The sequence below is a fragment of the Erinaceus europaeus genome, chromosome 3 (genome assembly GCF_950295315.1).
Source record: "Erinaceus europaeus chromosome 3, mEriEur2.1, whole genome shotgun sequence".
Classification (NCBI taxonomy): Eukaryota; Metazoa; Chordata; class Mammalia; order Eulipotyphla; family Erinaceidae; genus Erinaceus; species Erinaceus europaeus.
In genome coordinates, this window is record NC_080164.1 from 62,598,016 (window position 1) to 62,619,878 (window position 21,863).

The 21,863-nt window shown below is 42.0% G+C and overlaps 1 protein-coding gene across 5 annotated transcripts; it reads left to right on the top strand.

Moving 5' to 3' along the window:
• The first annotated feature begins 11,478 nt into the window (after nucleotides 1-11,478).
• ZNF2 (zinc finger protein 2) lies at nucleotides 11,479-21,549 on the top strand. 5 transcript variants are annotated; one of them, XM_007525448.3, is made up of 5 exons: nucleotides 11,479-11,550; nucleotides 15,453-15,519; nucleotides 16,851-16,977; nucleotides 18,408-18,521; nucleotides 19,707-21,549. In XM_007525448.3, exons 2-5 carry the CDS (start codon nucleotides 15,487-15,489, stop codon nucleotides 20,708-20,710), a joined length of 1,278 nt encoding a protein of 425 aa, XP_007525510.1. In that variant the 5' UTR covers nucleotides 11,479-11,550; nucleotides 15,453-15,486; the 3' UTR covers nucleotides 20,711-21,549. The 5 variants fall into 5 exon arrangements, with proteins under 5 accessions (XP_007525510.1, XP_060043268.1, XP_060043272.1 ...); XM_060187285.1 differs by having other exon boundaries at nucleotides 11,500-11,572; XM_060187288.1 differs by having other exon boundaries at nucleotides 11,512-11,546.
• The last annotated feature ends 314 nt before the right edge of the window (nucleotides 21,550-21,863 follow it).

The following is a 21,863-nucleotide window of genomic DNA, read 5'->3' on the forward strand; positions in this document are numbered from 1 at the left end:
GTGGAGCTGTGATGTCTCTCCCTCTCAGTCTCATGTCTATTATCTGGAATAAAGGGGAAAAAAAAGAGAGAGAGAGAGCCTCCTTCTCCCCCCTGGATGGAGAGGGATTAGTTCCAGATGACCTTGCAAGCTGCATTCTGACTTACTTGGGACTGGTACAGCCAAAATGTGGATGTGGGGTTACCCTGCTCTCAGACAAGGAGCTGGGAGCAACTTCAGTCCTCAGAATACCTTTTGTAGCTGGACCAAGTGGCCATATTTGGTGCTTTCCATCAGAAGAATGGAAAAAATTGTTAAAAGCAGAAGCCTGGGGGGCCAGGAGGTTGTGCACCCAATGGAGCAGCATGTTACAGTACACTAAGACCAGGGTTCAAGGACCCACCCCTCACCTGTAGGGGGGGGTAGTGAGGGGGGGAAGCTTCACAAGAGGACAAACACTACAGGTGTCTCTCTTCTCCCTCTCTTCCTTCTCAATTTCTCTCTGTCTCTAGCCAACATAAATAAATATTAAAAAGAAGAAGAAAAATAAGTAAATAAGAAGGCAAAGGAGAGGAAGGAGGAGGAGAAAAGCCTGGAGCTAGGGAGATATAACACTGGTTAAGCAAATGTTTTCATGCCTGAGGATCTGAGGTCCCAGATTCAATCCCCAGCTCCACCATAAGCCAGAGTTGAGCCATAACTCTGGTCTCTCTGTCTCTTCATACCTTTCTCTCTGTATATCTCTCACTCATTAATAAATGAATAAAATATTATAGAAAGAGATGGGGGGCTGGACCCCTCCTTGATTTATCAGACAAGGATTTTCAGGAGATTTCTCTAGGTCTATGTTTCCTGAAAGCTACCTAGTAGATGTAGAAAGTTCAAGGCTGGATATTAATTGCTCTACTAAAGGATGCGGGGAGATGTGGAGGGATCTCTATACTTTTCTCCTATTACCACAGATTTTTAGTTCATTAAGGGTGAACAGAGAGGAGGGTTGGGAAACTTTGGACTCCCTCCCAATGCAGAAACCAGTTTCAGGAGGAACTGTTTGAATATAAACAAGAGTTCTCTAGAGGTCTTCTTCTAGCGTTTGCCCTTCTTCCGTAGCCAGTCAACAGCGTCAGGTTGGGACTGATGTAAAGTTTCAAGACCTCCTTTGAATCTGGAGAGGTGGCAGTCATTGACTATGTGGGTCATAGTCTGTCTGTAGCTGCAGGGGCAGTAGAGGTAATCCACCATCAGAGAGAAAGGGGAGACTTTTGAGGACTGATAAAATGGTTTCTTATAGACCTAGGGGTCCAGGGACAAGCAATCTCTTAAGTCAGGGGGGAGGGAATAACATTATCCTTTCTCACTTTAGCAGTCTGTTTTGCTGTTGTCTCTCACTGTGGCACTAATGGCCAGGATGGCACAGCAGGTGCCCAGCAAGCAAGTTTTCTTCCTGCTCAGCAGGGCAGAAGAGCCATGGGGTGAAAGCTTCCTAGGGATCATAGCTGTTGATTCCTAGCAGTTTCTGTTTCTTCTGGGCTATGGAACTAAAAATATAAGGGGTGGACAAAAAATAATAAAGATTTTAATTTCCTGAGTGGCTCAACATAACTAGAAAAATGGAACAGGGCAGGGTGGGATGAGGTGGGACTCACTGCCAGTCCTTGATACCTTGCCTTTACTGGCCTGCTTGTGTCTGAAATTTTCACTCATAAATGTGGTCCTTTGTGACAGTTTCTCATCCAAAAGCCCTTGTTGCAATGCACTGTTCACTGTTAACAGGAGGGTTTATCAAGAACTTATCAGGGATGTCTCCTCCCCCAATCAAAATACTCTAAAGTGTCATTGGCTATCAGAGTACTGTTGGGATGCATTGGATCGACCTTCCCGTGGTGCATCCCGTGAGTACCCATTCATTGGGGAAACTGACTATCCTTCCTAGCCGACTGAATCCACATGGATCCCAGTCACTTTCACAGCCAGCAACAAGCAGCAACAAGCAAGCGTCAACCCAGCTTTGACCTAGCACGTTATGATTGGGCCCTCCTCAATCGCTATGGAACAGGCCATGGCCGGTGCGCCGCTATGTTCCATCGCTGGGGAGCCAGAGACAACCCGAACTGCCCCTGCGGCTCCAGACAGACTATGACCCACATAGTCAACGACTGCCACCTCTCCAGATTCAAAGGAGGTCTCGAAACTTTACATCAGGCTCAACCTGACGCTGTTGACTGGCTACGGAAGAAGAGCAAACGCTAGAAGAAAGAAGAAGAGTACTGTTAGGGGAACTCCAGTCCCCAGAAACCTAATAGGTTTTCTCATTACCCCAACATTCCCTTTGTCACTTCTTGGTAATCAAACACTTTTGCCAAAAACAAAACAAAACAAAAAAATCTTTGGCACCATAAGCCAGAGATCTGAGCAAAGAGCCAGTAAAATAAGTAAATAAATAAGTCTAACCTACCAAATGCACTCCCTTCATGTTCTCTCCTAGGGATGGTGGATAGTATTTCAAGTGCTTTTCTTTCTCTTTCTCTCTCTCTCTCTCTGTGGATATACCTCTAACTGGCCATCACAATCACTGGCTGCTTTCAGTTTGAAAGGCCATAGTTCATATATATATATATATATTTTTTTTTCTTTCCACTGATGCTATCTAGGGTTTGTTTTTGAAAAGCCTATGGCATGAGTGAAGGTAGACAGCATAATGGTTATGCAAAGAGACTTTCATGCCTGCAGCTCCAAAGTCCCAGGCTCAATCCCCCAGCACCACCATAAACCAGAGCTACTCAGTGCTCTCGTAAAAGAAAGACCTCTGATTTAGTATTTATTCCTTTGCTTTAGGAGGTTTTTCTCCAGTTTGGAAAAAAAATAAGAAATTCTACTGTTACTAGTTTTACATGGCAAGAGGAAGTCACATAAGTATAAAATAGGGGGCTGGGCAGTGGCACACATGGTTAAGTGCACAGGCTATCATGTGCAAAGACTCAGGTTCAAGCCCCTGGTCCCCAACTGCAGAGGAAAGCTCCACAAATGGTGAAGCAATGTCTCTCCCTATCTCTATCTCTTTCCCTCTTTCTCTCTCTCCCATTTTCTCTCAATTTCTCTCTCTTATCAAATCAGTTTTTAAAACCTTAAAAAGAATTAGGGGGGAGTCGGGCTGTAGCGCAGCCGGTTAAGCGCAGGTGGCGCAAAGCACAAGGACCGGCATAAGGATCCCGATTCAAACCCCGGCTCCCCACCTGCAGGAGGATCACTTCACGGGTGGTGAAGCAGGTCTGCAGGTGTCTGTCTTTCTCTCCTCCTCTCTGTCTTCCCCTCCTCTCTCCATTTCTCTCTGTCCTATCCAAAAATGACAACAACAATAATAACTACAACAATAAAACAACAAGGGCAACAAAAGGGAATAAATAAATAAAATTAATATTTAAAAAATTTTTTTAAAAATTAAAAAAAAAAAAGAATTAGGGGCCGAGTGGTGGCACACCTGGTTGAGTGCACATGTTAGAAAAAAAGACTGGTGATAGTCAGAATAATTTTCCACAAAGATATCCATGCCACCTGAAAAGAACCTATAGATACACTATCTTACAGGCAAAATGGGCTTTGAAAGATGTAATCAAGAGCTCAGATCCTGAGAAAGGGAGAAAATTCTGGATATTCAAATGGACCCAATTTAATCACAAGGGTCATTGAAATCAGAGAACATTTCTTGGGTAGATAGCATAATGGTTATGCAAGGAGACTCTCACCCCTGAGACTTCAGAAGTCCCAGGTTCAATCCCCTGTACCACCATAAGCCAGAGCTGAAGAGTACTCTGATGAGAGAGAGAGAGAGAGAGAGAGAGAACACATTTCTTACCGAGGAAGAAACTTGTGGCATGAGAAAATTCAATCAAGTTTTTGCTTTGAGGATAGAGGAAGGATACCATGAGTCAAGGGATGTGACAGTATCTAGAATTTTGGAATGACCCTTTGCTTAAGCCAGCATGGAAATAAGAATCTCAGTGCTTGAGAGCACACATTTCCATGCACTACGGAACGTGGTGGTCCCTGGTTCAAGCCCCCCCCCTCCACATCTGAAAGGGGGGAGCTTCACGAGAGATGAAGCAAGTACTGCAGGTATCTCTCCCTCTCCGTTTCCCCTAATACAGTGGAGTCCATAGCAGGAGACTAGGAGCGATGTCCTTTTTCACTAGGTCCAAATGTCTGTGCTCTGGCCACAGCCCTGCAGCCTTCTAGAGGATTCAAGGAGTGACAGGGGGCATTCCCACTCCGCCCAGTCAGGGCAGGGCTGTCCAATCCCAAATGCGACAGGGCTGCTGCCAGTTGTGGGATCGCTAACTCCCCCGGGAGGGCGCTCCCTGAAGGCTCCAGCGGACTGACCAGCCTGCTGCCCTTTTCCTCCCAGCCAGTCCGGGAGGACGACACCGCATCTTCGCCTCCCCTCAGGAGACACGGTCACAGCCACAAGTGCCCTCTGGTGCCCAGCGCTCCCATACTGCCCTGCACCGCAGATCTAGGAACAGGTTGCCGGCTACATGGACTCTGTCCGGGAGTCCCATATTTTACAGCCTTCCCAGGCGAATTGTACCCCTCTTACCCCACAATCTTGTCGACCATTATTAAATCACTAATAATAAGAAGAAATTGAGTGGTCCGGGAGGTGGCACAGTGGATGAAGCATTGGATTCTCTACCATGGGGTCCTGAGTTTGATCCCCGGCAGCACATGTACCAGAGTGATATCTGGGTCTCTCTGTCCTCCTATCTTTCTCATGAATGAATAAATAAATTCTTCAAAAAGAAAGAAAGAGAAATTGAAGAATAAGAAAACACAAAGCAGAACTTGGACTGGGTTTGGTGTATTGCACCAAAGTAAAAGACTCTAGGGTGGGGGAGAGGGTTCAGGTCTTGGAACATGATGGCAGAAGAGGACCTAGAGGGGGTTGAATTGTTACATATGGGAAACCAAGAAATGTTATACATGTACAAACTACTGTATTTTACTGTTGACTGTGAACCATTTTCTTCTTCTTCTTCTCCTTCTCCTTCTCCTTCTCCTTCTCCTTCTCCTTCTCCTTCTCCTTCTTCTTCTTCTTCTAGCATTTGCCCTTCTTCCGTAGCCAGTCAACAGCATCAGGTTGAGCCTGATGTAAAGTTTCGAGACCTCCTTTGAATCTGGAGAGGTGGCAGTCGTTGACTATGTGGGTCATAGTCTGTCTGTAGCCTCAGGGGCAGTTCGGGTCGTCTCTGGCTCCCCAGCGATGGAACATAGCGGCGCACCGGCCATGGCCTGTTCCATAGCGATTGAGGAGGGCCCAATCATAACGTGCTAGGTCAAAGCCGGGTTGACATGATGAGGTGTTTGTTCTTTACCTCAGCTGACTGCCAACTCTGTTTCCAAGAGTCTGAAACAGAGAAGTTCAGTGTAGGCGTAGGGGACCAGATTGGGTGTGAACCATTAATCCCCCCCAATAAAGAAAAAAAAAGTTAAAAAAAAAAGCAGAGTCTCATGTGTAGAAAGCACGAACATTTTACTTATTTAAAGAACTAGGATCCTGGAGAACAAAAAGTAAAAGCATGGTCAATAACTGAAGGAACCAAAGTCCCTGAGAGAGGCTACAGTAGGCTTTTATAAGCTTCATGGTAGCAGTTACACTAAAGTCTTCTCTTTATATAGTTTTGTCTTTTCAAGGATGTCATATTAAAAGGACTGTTAGTATGTAGCCATTTGAGTAACTTCTTTCTCCAGTCTTTGTGGTTGTTTTTATCTATAGTCAGTGCTTTTTATCCTGATCCAGCTGCCATTTAACCTAACTTGTCAGAAGAAAGTGCTAAGTAACATATCTACTTTCATCCTATTTACCAGAAGATATGGCCATGCTTAGCTAAGGTAAATGTAGTCTTTATTCCTGTCCCCAGGATAAAATTCTATTTACTGTGGAAGGTGGGAAGAAAGCATAATGGGGCTATAAGATCTTAGGAACAAAATTGATAAACTGTCATATATCCAGAGGAAAAACAAATAGCATGAGCATATCTCTAGGTCCAACATTTCTGATGAAGATTTACTATGAATTAACATGTTAAAGAAAATTTAAGAGCAAAAAATTAGGAGAAGCAAAATGTACATGATTGGTCTATGTTTTAACAAAACAGAAATGAAACATAGCTTTCTCAACGTCTTCTGTAAAACTTGGCAGATTGAGCTTCCTTAGAGTACTGCCAGTCATATCCTCCAATTTACCTGAATAAAAACAGGTAACTTGTTCACAATCAGATTAGCCCTTGGACATGTATGGTCATATAGGGTAGACTAAAGATGCCAAGATTGATAACCATTTTGAAGAAAGCATTACACACACCCTCAAAAAAAGTCAGTCTGACCTGGACACAGACCTAAATATCAGAAGAAGCATTATTTTCTAATTAAAGTGTGAAACTGTGCCTTGATCAGTTCTCTTCAACCTCAGTCTCCCAGTTTATGATGATATACATTCACACTAGGGAACAGAGTAGGTAGAAGAAAATAGATATTACTACCACTAACTAACAAACCCCTCTCACTAGGAGACCAACCATAACTCTCCCAGTCTAAGCGTTAAAATTAAAAACACCATTAAGGTCTTGTGATATTTTGCTAAAGAAAGACCTCTAAAAGGATTATGTTATATAAAGGGATGATGCTTTCTTCAGAGAAAGAGAGAGAAACAGAGAAATTAAGGAAATTCAGATCTGGATACAGAGTACCAAGTAGTATCCACAAAAAGAAGAGAAGCTTTTCTATGTAAGATCCAAGAAGAGGAGTCAGAATTGCAAGAGGGAACCCAAGATGACCAAATTTCTAGTAGAAGCAACATGCAGGAGTTCAGGAGACAACCATAGGCAAATAAGTCAATAGTAATGCACAGCAAGTGTGCAGGGTGAAGCAGGTATATTGTAAAGATGATTATGAGTCGTCCAGGAGGTGGAGCAGTGAGTAAGCCATTGGACTCTGAAGCACAAAGTCTGTAGTCCAATCCCTGACAGCACATATACCTGAGTAGTGTCTGGTTTCTCTCTCTCTCTCTCTCCTCTTTCTCACTAATACATAAATTTTTTTAAAAGGTGATTACAAGAGAACCGTTTCATTTTACACTCTGAGTTCCCCCCTCATAGAGGAAGTTTTTTTTTTTTTAAGTGGACACAATTTTATTTTATTGTTATTATCTTTATTTATTTATTGGATAGAGACAGTCAGAAACTGAGAGGGGGAGGGGTGATAGAGAGGGAGAGAGACAGAGAGACACCTGCTGCCCTGCTTCACCACTCCTGAAGCTTTCCTCCTGCAGGTGGGGACCAGGGGCTTGAACCTGGGTCCTTGTGCACTGTAACATGTGCTCTCAACCAGGTGCAAGTGGACACAATTTTACACACTTCCCTTTAATATGTGAATTATGTGGTCCCTTCCATGAGTGCGGTGGGCCTTGCACAGACACAATGTCATAGCTACAGGGCTATATTATTCAGATGGAAATCTATATATAGAAAGAGGGAGGGAAACTAGGCTTCAGAGCATTCTCATATAGTGGCGGACTCAAACCTGGGCTGCATGCATGCTCACTCTTAGTAGTGAGTTTATCCCTTAGGCCATTTGGTCCTTCCCATTGAATCTTCCCAAGTTTATGATTGCTTCCATCCACAGTGTACAGCAGCAGTGATACCGCTAATTTCTGAGGCTGAATCTTAAAAGACCAGCTTTTTAGATGATTCCTGGTAGACATCCAAGGTTAACAGTCACTGAGATATCTACAAAGTCTCCCCAAGAATACAAAGAAATGTAGCAGGAGTGAGCATAAACCATGAGCACTAAATACACACATCCCAGACCTTTCTCTTTTTTCAGCACAAATCGTTGCTGCAGTGGTGTCCTCAGAAAAAAATTGTATTGTGGTCCAGGAGGTGGCACAGTGGATAAAGCATTGGATTCTCAAGCATGAGGTCCTGAGTTCAATCCCCAGCAGCAGATGTACCAGAGTGATGGCTGGTTCTTTCTCTCCTCCTATCTTTCTCATGAATAGATAAATAACTTTTATTAAAAATTTAAAAAATTAGTTATACATGTTCATTCTACTTTAAAAAAAAAAAAAGAAACAGCCCCACACGTATGGACATCTAATCTTTGACAAAGGGGCCCAGACTATTACATGGGGAAAGCAGAGTCTCTTCAACAAATGGTGTTGGAAACAATGGGTTGAAACATGCAGAAGAATGAAACTGAATCACTGTATTTCACCAAATACAAAAGTAAATTCCAAGTGGATCAAGGACTTGGATGTTAGACCAGAAACTATCAGATACTTAGAGGAAAATATTGCCAGAACTTTTTTCCGCATAAATTTTAAGACATTTTCAATGAAACGAATCCAATTACAAGGAAGACTAAGGCAAGTATAAACCTATGGGACTACATCAAATTAAAAAGCTTCTTCACAGCAAAAGAAACCACTACCCAAATCAAGAGACCCCTCACAGAATGGGAGAAGATCTTTACATGCCATACATCAGATAAGAGTTTAATAACCAACATATATAAAGAGCTTGCCAGACTCAACAACAAGACAACAAATAACCCCATCCAAAAATGGGGGGAGGACTTGGACAGAATATTCACCACAGAAGAGATCCAAAAGGCCGAGAAACACATGAAAAAATGCTCCAAGTCTCTAATTGTCAGAGAAATGCAAATCAAGACAACAATGAGATATCACTTCACTCCTGTGAGAATGTCACACATCAGAAAAGGTAACAGCAGCAAATGCTGGAGAGGGTGTGGGGTCAAAGGAACCCTCCTGCACTGCTGGTGGGAATGTCAATTGATCCAACCTCTGTGGAGAACAGTCTGGAGAACTCTCAGAAGGCTAGAAATGGACCTACCCCATGACCCTGCAATTCCCCTCCTGGGGATATATCCTAAGGAACCCAACACATCCATCCAAAAAGATCTGTGTACACATATGTTCTTGGCAGCACAATTTGTAATAGCCAAAACCTGGAAGCAACCCAGGTGTCCAACAACAGATGAGTGGCTGAGCAAGTTGTGGTATATATACACAATGGAATACTACTCAGCTGTAAAAAATGGTGACTTCACCGTTTTCAGCCGATCTTGGATGGACCTTGAAAAAATCATGTTGAGTGAAATAAGTCAGAAACAGAAGGATGAATATGGGATGATCTCACTCTCAGGCCGAAGTTGAAAAACAAGATTAGAAAAGAAAACACAAGTCGAACCTGAAATGGAATTGGAGTATTACACCAAAGTAAAAGACTCGGGGGTGGGTGGGTGGGTGGGGAGAATACAGGTCCATGAAAAATGATGAATGAAATAGTGGGGGTTGTATTGTTAAATGGGAATCTGGGGAATGTTATGCATGTAAAAAAAAAAAAAAAAAGAAGTAGAAACGCAAAGCAGAAATTGACTGAGTTTGGAGTATGGCACCAAAGTAAGAAAGCAGAAGTATACTAGAGTTTGCAGTGAGTACCCTCCCTAACACTTCCTCTCCACTATTCCAAGCTTTGGGTCCATGATTGCTCAACAATTTGTTTGGCTTTGTATGTTAACTCTCTTTTCAGTCACCAGGTTCCAGATGCCATCAGGATGCTAGCCAGGCTTCCCTGGATTGAAGACCCCACCAATGTGTCCTGGAGCTCAGCTTCCCCAGAGACCCACCCTACTAGGGAAAGAGAGAGGCAGACTGGGAGTATGGACCGACCAGTCAACGCCCATGTTCAGCGGGGAAGCAATTACAGAAGCCAGACCTTCTACCTTCTGCAACCCTCAATGACCCTGGGTCCATGCTCCCAGAGGGATAGAGAATGGGAAAGCTACTGGGGAGGGGGTGGGATATGGAGATTGGGCGGTGGGAATTGTGTGGAGTTGTACCCCTCCTACCCTATGGTTTTGTTAATTAAGCCTTTCTTAAATAAAAAAAATTTTAAAAAAAACTATCTCTCCAGTTCAAAATTAAAACCAAATTTCTGAAAGTTAGCACGTTGAAGAAAAACCAAGCCCTTTCCAAATGTCAGAAACACAATATTGTTTTTTTCTCTTACTGGGCAATGAAAAATGGGTGACAAGGACGGTCTCCAAGGATAAGACACACTTTTTTTTCTCATCCTCTCCCTCCCCTTCTTTAAAAAAAATTTTTTTTTTATTATCTTTATTTGCTTATTGGATAGAGAGGAGACAGCCAGAAATTGAGGAGATGGAGGAGGATGGGGGAGAAAGAGAGACAGAGACAGACAGAGAGAGAGACCTGCAGCACTGCTTCACCATTCGTGAAGCTTTCCCCATGCAGGTGGGGGCTGGGGACTCGAACTCAGGTCCTTGTGCACTGTAACATGCGCATTCAACCAGGTGAGACACCACCCAGCCCCCCTCCCCTTCTATTCTCCCTGCACTACAACAAATCTGCCGCTTTTTTTTTTTTTAAAGTACAGAGACAAATTGAGAGGGCAAAGGGATAAAGAGAAGAAGAGAGACAAATACACCTACAGCACCACAGCACTGCTTGCAAAGCTTCTCCATTGCAGCTGGGAACCAGGTCCTTGAACCTGGGTCCTCCAACATAGCAATGTGTGTGTTCATTGGGGTGTGCGTTCACTGGCCACTCCCTTGCGAATGGTACCTCCTCTTCCATACAATTTGGTTTAAATTGACAACTCTTTTATCTGGAGCTGACCATTTATTTATTCATTTATTTATTTCCTTTTGTTGTCCTCCTTTTTTTTTAACTGCTGTAGTTATTGTTGTTGCTATTGATATCATCGTTGTTGGATAGGACAGAAAGAGAGAGAGGACGGGAAGACAGAGAGGAGGAGAGAAAGACAGACACCTGCAGACCTGCTTCACCGCCTTTGAAGCGACGCCCCTGTACGTGGGGAGCTGGGGGCTTGAACTGGGATTCTTACCCGGGTCCTTGCGCTTTGGGCCACGTGTGCTTAACCCGCTGAGCTACAGCCCGATTCCCAGCAGCTGATTTTTTTTAAAAAAACTTTAAAAAAAAAAATCTTTTCATTTATTTATTACTGGACAGAAACAGAAAGAAATTGAAAAGGGAGGAGCGGGTGAGAGAAGGGAAGAGGTAGAGAGACACTTACAGTCTTGCTTCACCACTTGTTAGGATTTTCCCCCTGCAAGTGGGGACCAGGGGCTTGAACCTGCCCCTTGCACATTGTAATGTGAGCGCTTAACCAGGTGCGCCACCGCCTGTCCTCCCCCCCCCCTTTTTTTTTAACCAGTGCATTGCTCAGCTCTGGCTTATGGTGGTAAGGAAGAATTGAACCTAAGATCTGAGAGTATCTATTTGCATAACTATTAAGCTCTCTCCCCCGCCCTGGGAAATGATTTTTTGGAAAACGTCATATTAAAGCTTCGTTGCCCGCCGAGACCTCTGGGACTTGTAGTCTGTGCAAAAGTCAGGTCTCGATTGGAGGCGAGGGCATCAGAAGTCTTTGCGCAGGCGCATTGCTTTCCTAACAAGAAGCGGTGGTGTCTTCCTGGTTCCCGGACACTGCGGGAAGGTGGAGGCTGTAGGTTTGTGTCTTCGCGGAGTGGCGTGAGTGCATCGGTGGAGATAAAGGGACAGTGAGAACCAGGGGGAGGTGCAATGGGAACAGAAGGGGTCTCGCGGGTGGAGTCAACCTGCATAGTGCAGTGTGAGTGGGGACGTCCCCTGTCCGCAAGATGGCCTATGGAAAATCTGTCCTTCCCCAGAGTACTGCGTTCCTTAGGGGCCTGGGTACTGTGACTGAAGGTCTTCCAGTGCACGCCCACTGTATTTCAATTCACAACTTCCTTTTTTTTTTTCTAATATTTTATTTTATTTTATTTTAAGGAGAAAGAGACTCACATTGAGACCAGAGCACTACTCAGCTCTTGGCTTATGGTGTTGCTGGATGTTGATTGAACCCAGGAGTCCTGAACCTCCTCATGAGTGATCGGGTAGGAAAGTAGCAGAGTGCTAGGAAATTTTGAGGGAGGCGTATAAAAGCTAAGGACAAGGCAGTTTCTTGTCACTTAAGGTGAAAATATATAATTAAATTTTTTTATTGGAAAGTTAGTGGTTTACAGTATAGTCTTACTTATAGGGACAGCCTCTGACCTCCCTTTGGTGTCCAGGAGATACACAAGGTCCCCAGTGTCCCTTCAACCTGTCCCTTACCCTCCTTCCCCACAGTCCTTTGGTTTGGTGCAATAGGCCACACCCATTCCAAGTTTCACCTTATGTTTTCCCTTACTGTTATTTATTCTTAAGTTCCACCTATAAGTGATATCATTCGGTGTTGATTTTTCTCTTTCTGGCTTGTTTCACTTAACACGAAGCCTTCTGACAATGATAGTGCAAAGGAGATGACCATATCTTTACAAAATATTTTATTAGTGATTTATGTAATTATAAAATAATAGGTATAATTCTACACCAATCGTATCACTTTTTCCCCCTCTCTATTGGGGGGCGGGGGACTAACAGTTTACAGTCACCAGTAAAATGCAGTAATTTATACATGTGTAACATTTCTCAGTTTTTCACATAACAGTTCAACCCCCTGTAGGTCCTCCTCAGCCATCATGTTCCAGGACCTGAACACTTCCCGGCACCCCAGAGTCTTTTACTTTGGTGCAGTACACCAAACCCAGTCCAAGTTCTGCTTTGTGTTTTCTTATTATCCAACTTCTTTTAAAAATTATTATTAGTGATTAATAATGATGATCAACAAGATTGTGGGGTAAGAGAAGTACAATTCCATACAATTCTCACTGCCAGAGTTCCATATTCTTTCTCGATTGGAAGATTCCCTATTCTCTATCTCTCTGGGAGTAAGGACCAAAGATCTCTATAGAGTGCCAAAAGTAGAAGGTCTGGCTTCTGTAATTGTTTTTCCACTGGACATGGGCATTGGCAGGTTGATCCATACCCCTAGCCTGTCTCTGTCTTTCCCTAGTTGGGTAGGACTCTAAGGAGGTGGGGTTTCGGGACACATTGGTGAGGTCGTCTAGCAAGGGCAGTCAGGTTGGCGTCATTGTAGTATTTTTCAACTTCTGTCTATGAGTGAGATCATCACATATTCATCCTTCTCTGACTTATCTCACTTAACATGATTCCTTCAAGCTCCATCCATTCCATCACTTCTTTATCCAGCCATCTATTGATGGACATTTAAATCACTACCACTCCTTGACTATTGTGAGTAGTGTAGCTATGAACATAGGGTGCATATGTTCCTTTGAATTAGTGTATTCACATCTTTTGTATATATGCCTAAGAATATTTTTATTTGTTATTAATGGTATTTTATAAGATTACAGTATACAGTTCCACACCACACCCACCACCAAAAGTTCTGTGTCCCCACCCTCCCACCTTTATTTATTGGACAGAGACAGCCAGAAATCGAGAGAGTAGGGGAGATAGGGAGAGAGAAAGAGAGACACCTGCAGCCCTGCTTCACCACTTGCAAAGCTTTCCCTCTGTAGGTGGGGACTGGGGCCTCAAACCCGGGTCCTTGAGCACTGTAACGTGCGCTCAACCAGGTACGCCACCACCCAGTCCTAGTTTTTTTTTTTTTTGCTTTATATCTTTTTTTTCTTTGTTGGGAGATTAATGGTTTGAGTCAACAGTAAAATACAATAGTGTGTACACGCATAACATTTTCACACAGCAATACAAGCCCCACTCTGTCCTCCTCTGCCATCATGTTCTAGGACCTGAACCCACTCCTCCACCCCAGAGTCTTACTTTGGTGCAATACACCAACTCTATTCCAAGTTCTGCTTAGAGTTTTCCTTTCTGATCTTGTTTTCCGATTTCTGTCTATGAGTGAGATCATCCCATATTCATCCTTATCTTTCTGGCTGATCTCACTTAGCATGATTCCTTCAAGCTCCATCCAAGATGGGATGAAGAAGGTGAATTCACCATTTTTAATACCTGAGTAGTATTCCATTGTGCATATAGACCACAACTTGCTCAGCCACTCATCTGTTGTTGGACACCTGTGTTGCTTCCATGTTTTGGCTATTACAAATTGTGCTGCTATGAACATATGTATACAAAAATCTTTTTGGATGGGTGTATTGGGTTCCTTAGGATATATCACCAGGAGAGGAATTGCAGGGTTATGAGATAGGTCCACTTCTAGCCTTCTGAGGGTTCTCCAGACTGCTCTCCACTGGGGTTGAACCAATTTACATTCCCACCATTAGTGCAAGAGGCTTCCTTTGACCCCACAACTTTTCCAGCATTTTTTACTGTTGCCTTTTCTGATGTACGACATTCTCACAGGAGAGAAGTGGTATCTCATTGTTGTCATTATTTACATTTCTCTGACAATGACTTGGAGCATTTTTTCATATGTTTATTGGCCTTTCAGACCTCTTCTATGGAGATTATTCTGTTTATATCTTCTCCCCATTTTTGGATGGAGTCATTTGTTTTCTTGTTGCTGAGTTTGGTGAGCTCTTTATATGTTTTGGTCATCTTTTCAAGTCACATACATCTTAGTGTGCTTCTTTGCCTGGTGCATTTTACATCTGTGGCATAACAGTGTGATTTAGAAATTAGACAAAGTTTTGTGTAGAACAAATCTGGGCTGCCCAAGTGTTGCTGCTTTAGCACAGGGTTATGAATAGGGTGTTTTTCCCTTTGGAGAGGCTACTGGTATTTATTTGACATATCTCATCCAGATAATTATTTAAATTCTTTTCACTTTTTGTCTAGTCATCATTCTTAGCAATGTGGAATGTTAATTATAAATACAGTGTGAGTTTATATGTTTTTAATTCCCAGGAATATAATTTTGCTTCTAGAGTCATGGTAAAACAGCCCATTGTGTTCTAAGTAGCCTTAATTTCATAGTATGATATGATATGGGCTTGCTCTTAGCCTTGCTTTACCTTCCTTTTTTAGGTTATTGGGAATTGGGGGAGGAGGGGGGTGGGCAGTGGTGCCCCTGGTCCTCACTTGCAGGGGGGACCACTTCACTAGCAGTGAAGCAGGGCTGCAGGTATCTCTCTGTCTCTCTTTTGTTCTCTATTCCCCTTCCCTCTCAATCTCTCTATCTTGTCAAATTAAATACATAAAAAGTTAAAAGGGAGAGAGAGAAGGAGCCGAGTGGTGGCACACTTGGTTGAGCGCACATGTTACAGTGCTCAAGGACCTGGGTTTGAGCCCCTGGTCCCCACCTGCAGGGGGAAAGCTTTTTTGCAAGTGGTGAAGCAGTGCTGTAAGTGTCTCTCTCCCTCTCTATCATCCCTTCCCCCTTGATTCCTGGCTGTCTCTATGCAATAAATAAATAAAAATAATTTTTAAAAAGTAGAAAATGAAGGTGGATATATAACTCACTAGTATATGGAGATTTCTTGCTTCATGAATCAGAAAGTTACAAAACAAGCCTCATCTTTTTCATACTTCTCACCCCATACCTCTACCTCTTTAGGATTCTGCCCTTCAAGGAGAACACACAGGAGAAAATGGCTACTCTGTTTCCAAGTGCCAGATGCCAGGTGAGCTCTTTGTGTTTCTAAAATACCCTATTAATCTTCAGAATGTAGTCACTTTTGTTTCCCTATCTGGAGCTTCTTTGATCAAACAAAGACATGTGGATGAAGGACTCATGAGTAAGTGCTATTCCCATTTGATTTCAGTGTACTTTTCTTGCCTTGGACATATGCCCACTATCCTTTCAGCTGCTGTGACCTTCATTTTGTGTGGTTTTGCCTAAACACCAATAGGACAGCGTGCTGGTTCTAACCCTGACTTATCTTTCCACCCATGTATGGACTGAGTCAGATCCCATACTCCTGGAAGAATTGAGTTAGGTGGAAGAATATCACATATGTTAAAAGAGACCTCAGTGTTCTGAAGAGTTGTGTGTAAATGAAGACATAAGGTTTGCCCTATATCTGTCTAGAGATAGAGTCTTGATAGAGTCATAGTGTGGCTTAGAATTTATACAGACATATTGGAGATTTAGTGGACAGAAGATGTAATCTTACTGAATCAGAGGGATTCAGAGTGAAATGAGAAGTATCCTACAGATTATCTAATCAACATAATTATCTTGAGGTTTGTTAGAAAACTAAGATAATTGGTGAAATTTGAATAAGGTAGATAGATAGATAATAGCATACTAGTGTTATTTCCTTGACTTTTGTCATTATACTGGGATTATGGAATATGCACTGAACCATTTGTGGGTAAAGGGACACCATGTTTGCAGGTTACTTTTCAAGAAGTCAAGGAAAACTGACAGGGAAATAGCTGAACTTGTAAAGCACAGAACTTGCATACCTGAGGGTCCTGGTTCAGTTACCGGTGCTGCATGTACCAGAGAGATGCTCTGGCCTCTCTCTCTCTCTCTCTCTCTCTTTCTCTCTCTCTTTCTCTCTCTCTCTCTCACCAGAGTGATGCTCTGGCCTCTCTCTCTCTCTCTCACACATACACATACACACACACACACACACCCTCTGTGTTTCATATTAAATCAATAAAAACAACTATTTGAAAAGACAGGAGAGATAAAATATTAACATATGGGAAACTTAGGTGAAGGTACATGGTAGTTGTTATATTCTTGCAAATTTTCTGTAACTCTGAGTAAAGAGCCCATGGTATTTTGAACTTCATCAGTGAACACAATGTTGTGGGATTGTGACCAAGAATTTTATGTCTTAGAGGATTTTCTATTCTTCCCAAATGTTTCAAAGTCCTACTTTGTCAAAATCATTTCCCTTCCTCTCACTCCACATCTTCCTGGGCTGTCATCTCAATGACAGTTTTGTATGGTCCATGTAGACAGGAATATGAATAAGGAAGAATGTAATTATATTTCCAGGACACAGTGACATTTGAGGACGTGGCCGTGATTTTCACAGATGAAGAGTGGAACCTTTTGGATCCCATTCAGAGGGATCTGTATAAGGAGGTGATGCTGGAGAATTATAAGAGCATTGTCTCATTGGGTAAGGAGAACTTCCCAGGAGTTAGACTACTGTGTTCATGTAGAGCAGAACTGAGCTCCCTCAGTAGTTTCTTCTTGCAACATGAAGGCCCAGGACTGGGAGGAGCAGAACTGAGTATGTGTCTGTTTCTTATAGTTAATTTTCAAGAGGGACAAATACAAGAAGGTGAGTTAAATTTGCCTGGTTCTTTCCCCAAATCACCTGCCAGGTAACTAATCATGTCCACCTAGAGGACCAAGAGTGGAACTAGGGGTCATCATTCTTGAGGGTAAATTTTGCCTCAGAGACGCAGAAGAGGGGGGCAATAATTGTTTTTCCTGTAAAAGAGGGCAGAGGGTGGGAATACTAGATTGAGTCTCCCAGTAGAAGACAAGATATGTTCTTGATTCTTAATATCTGTATTAAATCCAGTCTTTGAGAGATACCCACATTTTGCAATTATAGAAACTCCTGTGACAAAGGTAGTAAAGTTGGATTCCTGTTGGTAATGAACACCATGCAGGAACTTCAAGAACAAAAACCCAAGAGTGTATAGATCTAGAAACAGGCCTAAATTAAGCAGTGGGCTGCACTCAAAGAAATCACCTTGCAGATTTCATATATGACAGGTCAAAAAAGCAGGTGTTAACACCATGTATCTTTAATTTTCCTGCAATGCCCATGATCTGCTTGTTTTAATAAAATCATTATACTGATACAAACAAAAATGGACACCTTCATTACAGGTTTTTAGTTTGGAGTGAGTGTGTGTGTGTGTGTGTGTCTGTTGTTGTTGTTGTTCCATTCTCTTTCTTGAACCAAGGACTCTTTCTTTTAATCTTAGCATTGCTAAAGCTGAGAGTGCTTCCATTCCTTCATGAGGAAAAAGTAATGTAACTCCAAATGGATTTTATAATCTTCCTGACTAATTCCTTTTCTGAATCAGAAAATTGAGAGGGAAGGGGGAGAGGCAGACACCTACAGCTCTACTTCACTACCTATGAAGCTTTCCTCTGGGGGACAGATGGTAGCACAGCTGGTTAAGTGCACACATTACAGTGCATAAGGACCCTGGTTTAAGCCCCTGGGCTCCACCTGCAGGTGTCTCTCAGTCTTTCTCACTCTGTATCTCCAAATCTTCCCTTTGCAAGTGGGAACCAGGAGTTAGAACCAGGGTCTTTTCACATAGTAACGTGTGCTCTAGCAGATATATCCTATATACTAGGTCTTGTATACCAACTGCACCACCATCCTGTCCCTCCAGAAATCTATTCTTAGCCACCATTTAGACATTCTGCATTTTCTGTACTCTGCCAAGTCTTAGAGCCTCTTCCTGGTGTATATTTCCTGCGTCTTGCATTTTTTTCTCTGCAAGTCTTGAAAGGATTAAACTGTAGAGTAGTTATGTTTTCATCTCGAGGTCACTTGGCTTATGTTTTCTCCTTGAGCAGGACTCCCAGTTCCTCAACCTGATAGGATTTTTCACTTGAAGAGAGAGGATGAAACTTGGATGGTTGATCTTCATGGATCTGAAAAGAAAAAATGTCCACAGAAAGTCTCTCTAGGTAATGGAATATGATAAACAGGGCAGTGGAGAGTCTTGGTTTGTGATTGTTAGTTGGATGTGTGGTGGAAAGCTTTTGACCATCACCTTTTTCTCAAATATTTTGCGGGGGCCAGGGATGGTGCACGCAGTTAAGTGCACATAGTAGTTAAATGCATAGTACTATGTGCAAGGATACATGCAAGGACACGGGTTCAGTACCTTGACCCCCATGCAGCTGGGATGCTTCATAAGTGGTGAAGCAGATCTGCAGGTGTCTATCTTTCTCTCTGTAAGCCACTCCCTCTCAATTTCTCTCTGTCCTATTTAATGAAAAAGAACAACAATAAAAAAATGCCACCAGAAGCGGTGGATTCATAGTGCCAGCACCAAGCCCTAGCAACTAGAGGCAATAAATAAATAAATAAATTTTTTGATTTAGGGGCCAAGTGATGCCATGCCTGGCTGAGTGCACATGTTACCATGTGCAAAGGACTCAGGTTTAAGCCCTTAGTCCCTACCCTACCTGCAGGGGGCAGGCTTTATAAGTGAAGCGTCTATACCTATCTCCCCTTTCCTCTCGATTTCTCTGTCTATCCAACAAATAAACATTAAAAATAATTTTTAAAATTTGTTTTGCTTTACTGTTTGTTCTCTATCACCTGCAAGTTTTCATCTTTTTCTCTACACTTTAAAGTATTCATTTTTATTCATCAGATGTTTATTTTTTCAGATTTACTGTATTAACCATGGATACTTTGATAACCCTATTCCTCACCTTCCCCATCTTGTTCTTATATTTTCACCTTCCCCATCATGTTCCCCATATTTTCCTAACCTAATCATGTTCCCAATGGAAATTCTCCTCCCTTTTTTTTTTTTTTTAACTGCTCAGCTCCAGTTTATGGAGGTGCTGGGGGTGGGGGATTGAACCTGGGACTTTGGAGCCTTGGGTATTAGAGTCTCTTTGCATAGCCATTATGCTATTTACCTCTGAAATTCTCCTCTTTTCTATAACACATACTATCATTTATATACCCTAACTTCCTCATTCCCAACTGCTGATCTTTCCCTATGGTATAAGACTATTTGTGTGATTAGGCAATACAATAACAATACATCATTTTACAGATTTGTCATATGCTTTCTGCTATAATATTTCCTAGATGAGGAAAGAAACTACACATATGTTTTCTGTCCTTTCCAGATTTTGCAACTAAATCTGCAACTCAGTGTGCATCAAGAACAAAAACAGTAGAAACAATAAGGGGAAGACTTGGAAGGAGAGATCCTCTGCGTCCTAAATATGAAGTTCTTGCTCTGGAAGATGACTTGGAAACAGAGAAGGAAACCCCTGTGACAGAAACTTGTAATAACTCCTTTTCCCAAGTGGAAAGCTTACAGCCAGGGTCAGTCCTTCCCAAGAAAATTCTCACTAGAGAGAGAAACCAGGAATGTATTGAGTGTGGAAAAAGCTTTACTGTTCACTCATCTCTTATACGCCATCAAAGGACTCACAGTGGTGAGAAGCCTTACGAGTGTCTTGAGTGTGGAAAAGTCTTCAGTCACAGGAGCAGTCTCAGTAGGCATCTAATGTCTCATACTGGGGAGAGCCGTTATGAATGCAGTGCGTGTGGAAAAGCCTTTTTTGACCGTTCATCCCTAACTGTACATGGACGAATTCATACTGGAGAGAAGCCTTTTAAATGTAGTGAGTGTGGAAAAGCCTTTTTTGACCAATCCTCCCTTACTCGACACCAGAGAATTCATACTGGAGAAAGTCCTTATCAGTGTAGTCAATGTGGAAAGGCCTTTAGCCAGAAAAGCATACTTACTCGTCATAAGCTTATTCATACTGGCAGAAAGCCTTTTGAATGTAATGTATGTGGAAAAGCATTCTACGGTGTCTCCTCACTGAAAAGACATCAAAATGCTCATGCTGGAGCACCTCGTTATCAATGCAGTGAGTGTGAGAAAGCATTCTTTGATAGAGCATCCCTTACACAACATCAGAAGATTCACACTGGAGAGAGGCCATATGAATGCACCGAGTGTGGGAAGGCCTTTACTGTGAGATGTAGACTTACACGACATCTGAGAATTCATACAGGAGAGAAACCTTATAAATGCAGTGTGTGTGGAAAAGTTTTCAGTTCTAAGTCATCAGTTATTCAACATCAACGTCGTTATGCCAGACAGGGAATAGACTGAATTGGATAAAAGCTTTAGTTAAATAAAGGACCTCTGTAAAAATCTTAAGATAGGTCTGCATCTCTTAAGTCCATCATTTGAGCATTCTATCTGTTTTGACTAATACCTTCCCTTCTTTCACCTTTGCTGTTAACAGTATTTGAATAAACACTCTACACAGTGTATTATAGAACTGATACAGGATGCCAGAATCCGAATGTGAAAAAAGTTACCTTATTGCAGAAGTTTGTCATATTACACGATAAATGTTAGAAACTGATTCTCAGGCACATCTCTTGTCTGAGGTTCCAGGTATCACTGCACTTTAAATAACTGGAGGCTACAGCAGGAAAAAAAAGCAGAAAATAGCAGAACAGCACTGTTTACTCCAAATAGTACTTTTTACAGTTGTTATTCCTCTCAGAGCTTTTTTGGCTGCTGACCATGTTCTTTTTGGATCAGCTTTTTAACACTACTAGTTAGTATTTGTTGAGCACTTGCTGATTGGTGAAACACTCAGCTAAGAGTTTTACAAGGAATCAATTGTTTGGTCCTATAAAGTAACTACTAATTCAACAGATAGAACAAAACTGAAGTTTTTATTTATTATTATTTTTTAGGCATTAAATAATTTGTCCAAGGTGACACAACTAGTAAAATGTGAAGCTAGATCTTGAATATGGATCTGCCTTTAAAATCTATTCTCTTTACCATTATGACATAGGTCTGCTTTATAATTTATGTACATGTATTCTCTCAAGATTAAAAGCATTTGGAAATGTGATTTATATGTCTTTGTATCTCACATAGTGCCTTGTGAGTAATAATAGGTGTTAATAAATAGTTATCTTGATTAATGACTTCAGCCTACCAGGTTTTCCTATTTAAAATAGCTCTTGGGTTCATACTCTTTCTTTGAATTTTCAGTGTAGGCTATGCCTTCATTTGACTCAGACTCCCATTGCTGCTATAGTTACTTTCCAAACCCAATTCTTCCTTCTTGATTATTGAACAGTTATGGTGCCATTACACGTAAGCAACCAAATAGTCTTTCTCATAAATTCTGATATTAGTTAATCTGTCTTTATTCATCTTCATTAGTCAGCATGTTGCCTCCAAAGTAATCATGGAAGAGAAATTAGATAATATTTTGGAATGTTCCTAAAAGCCATCA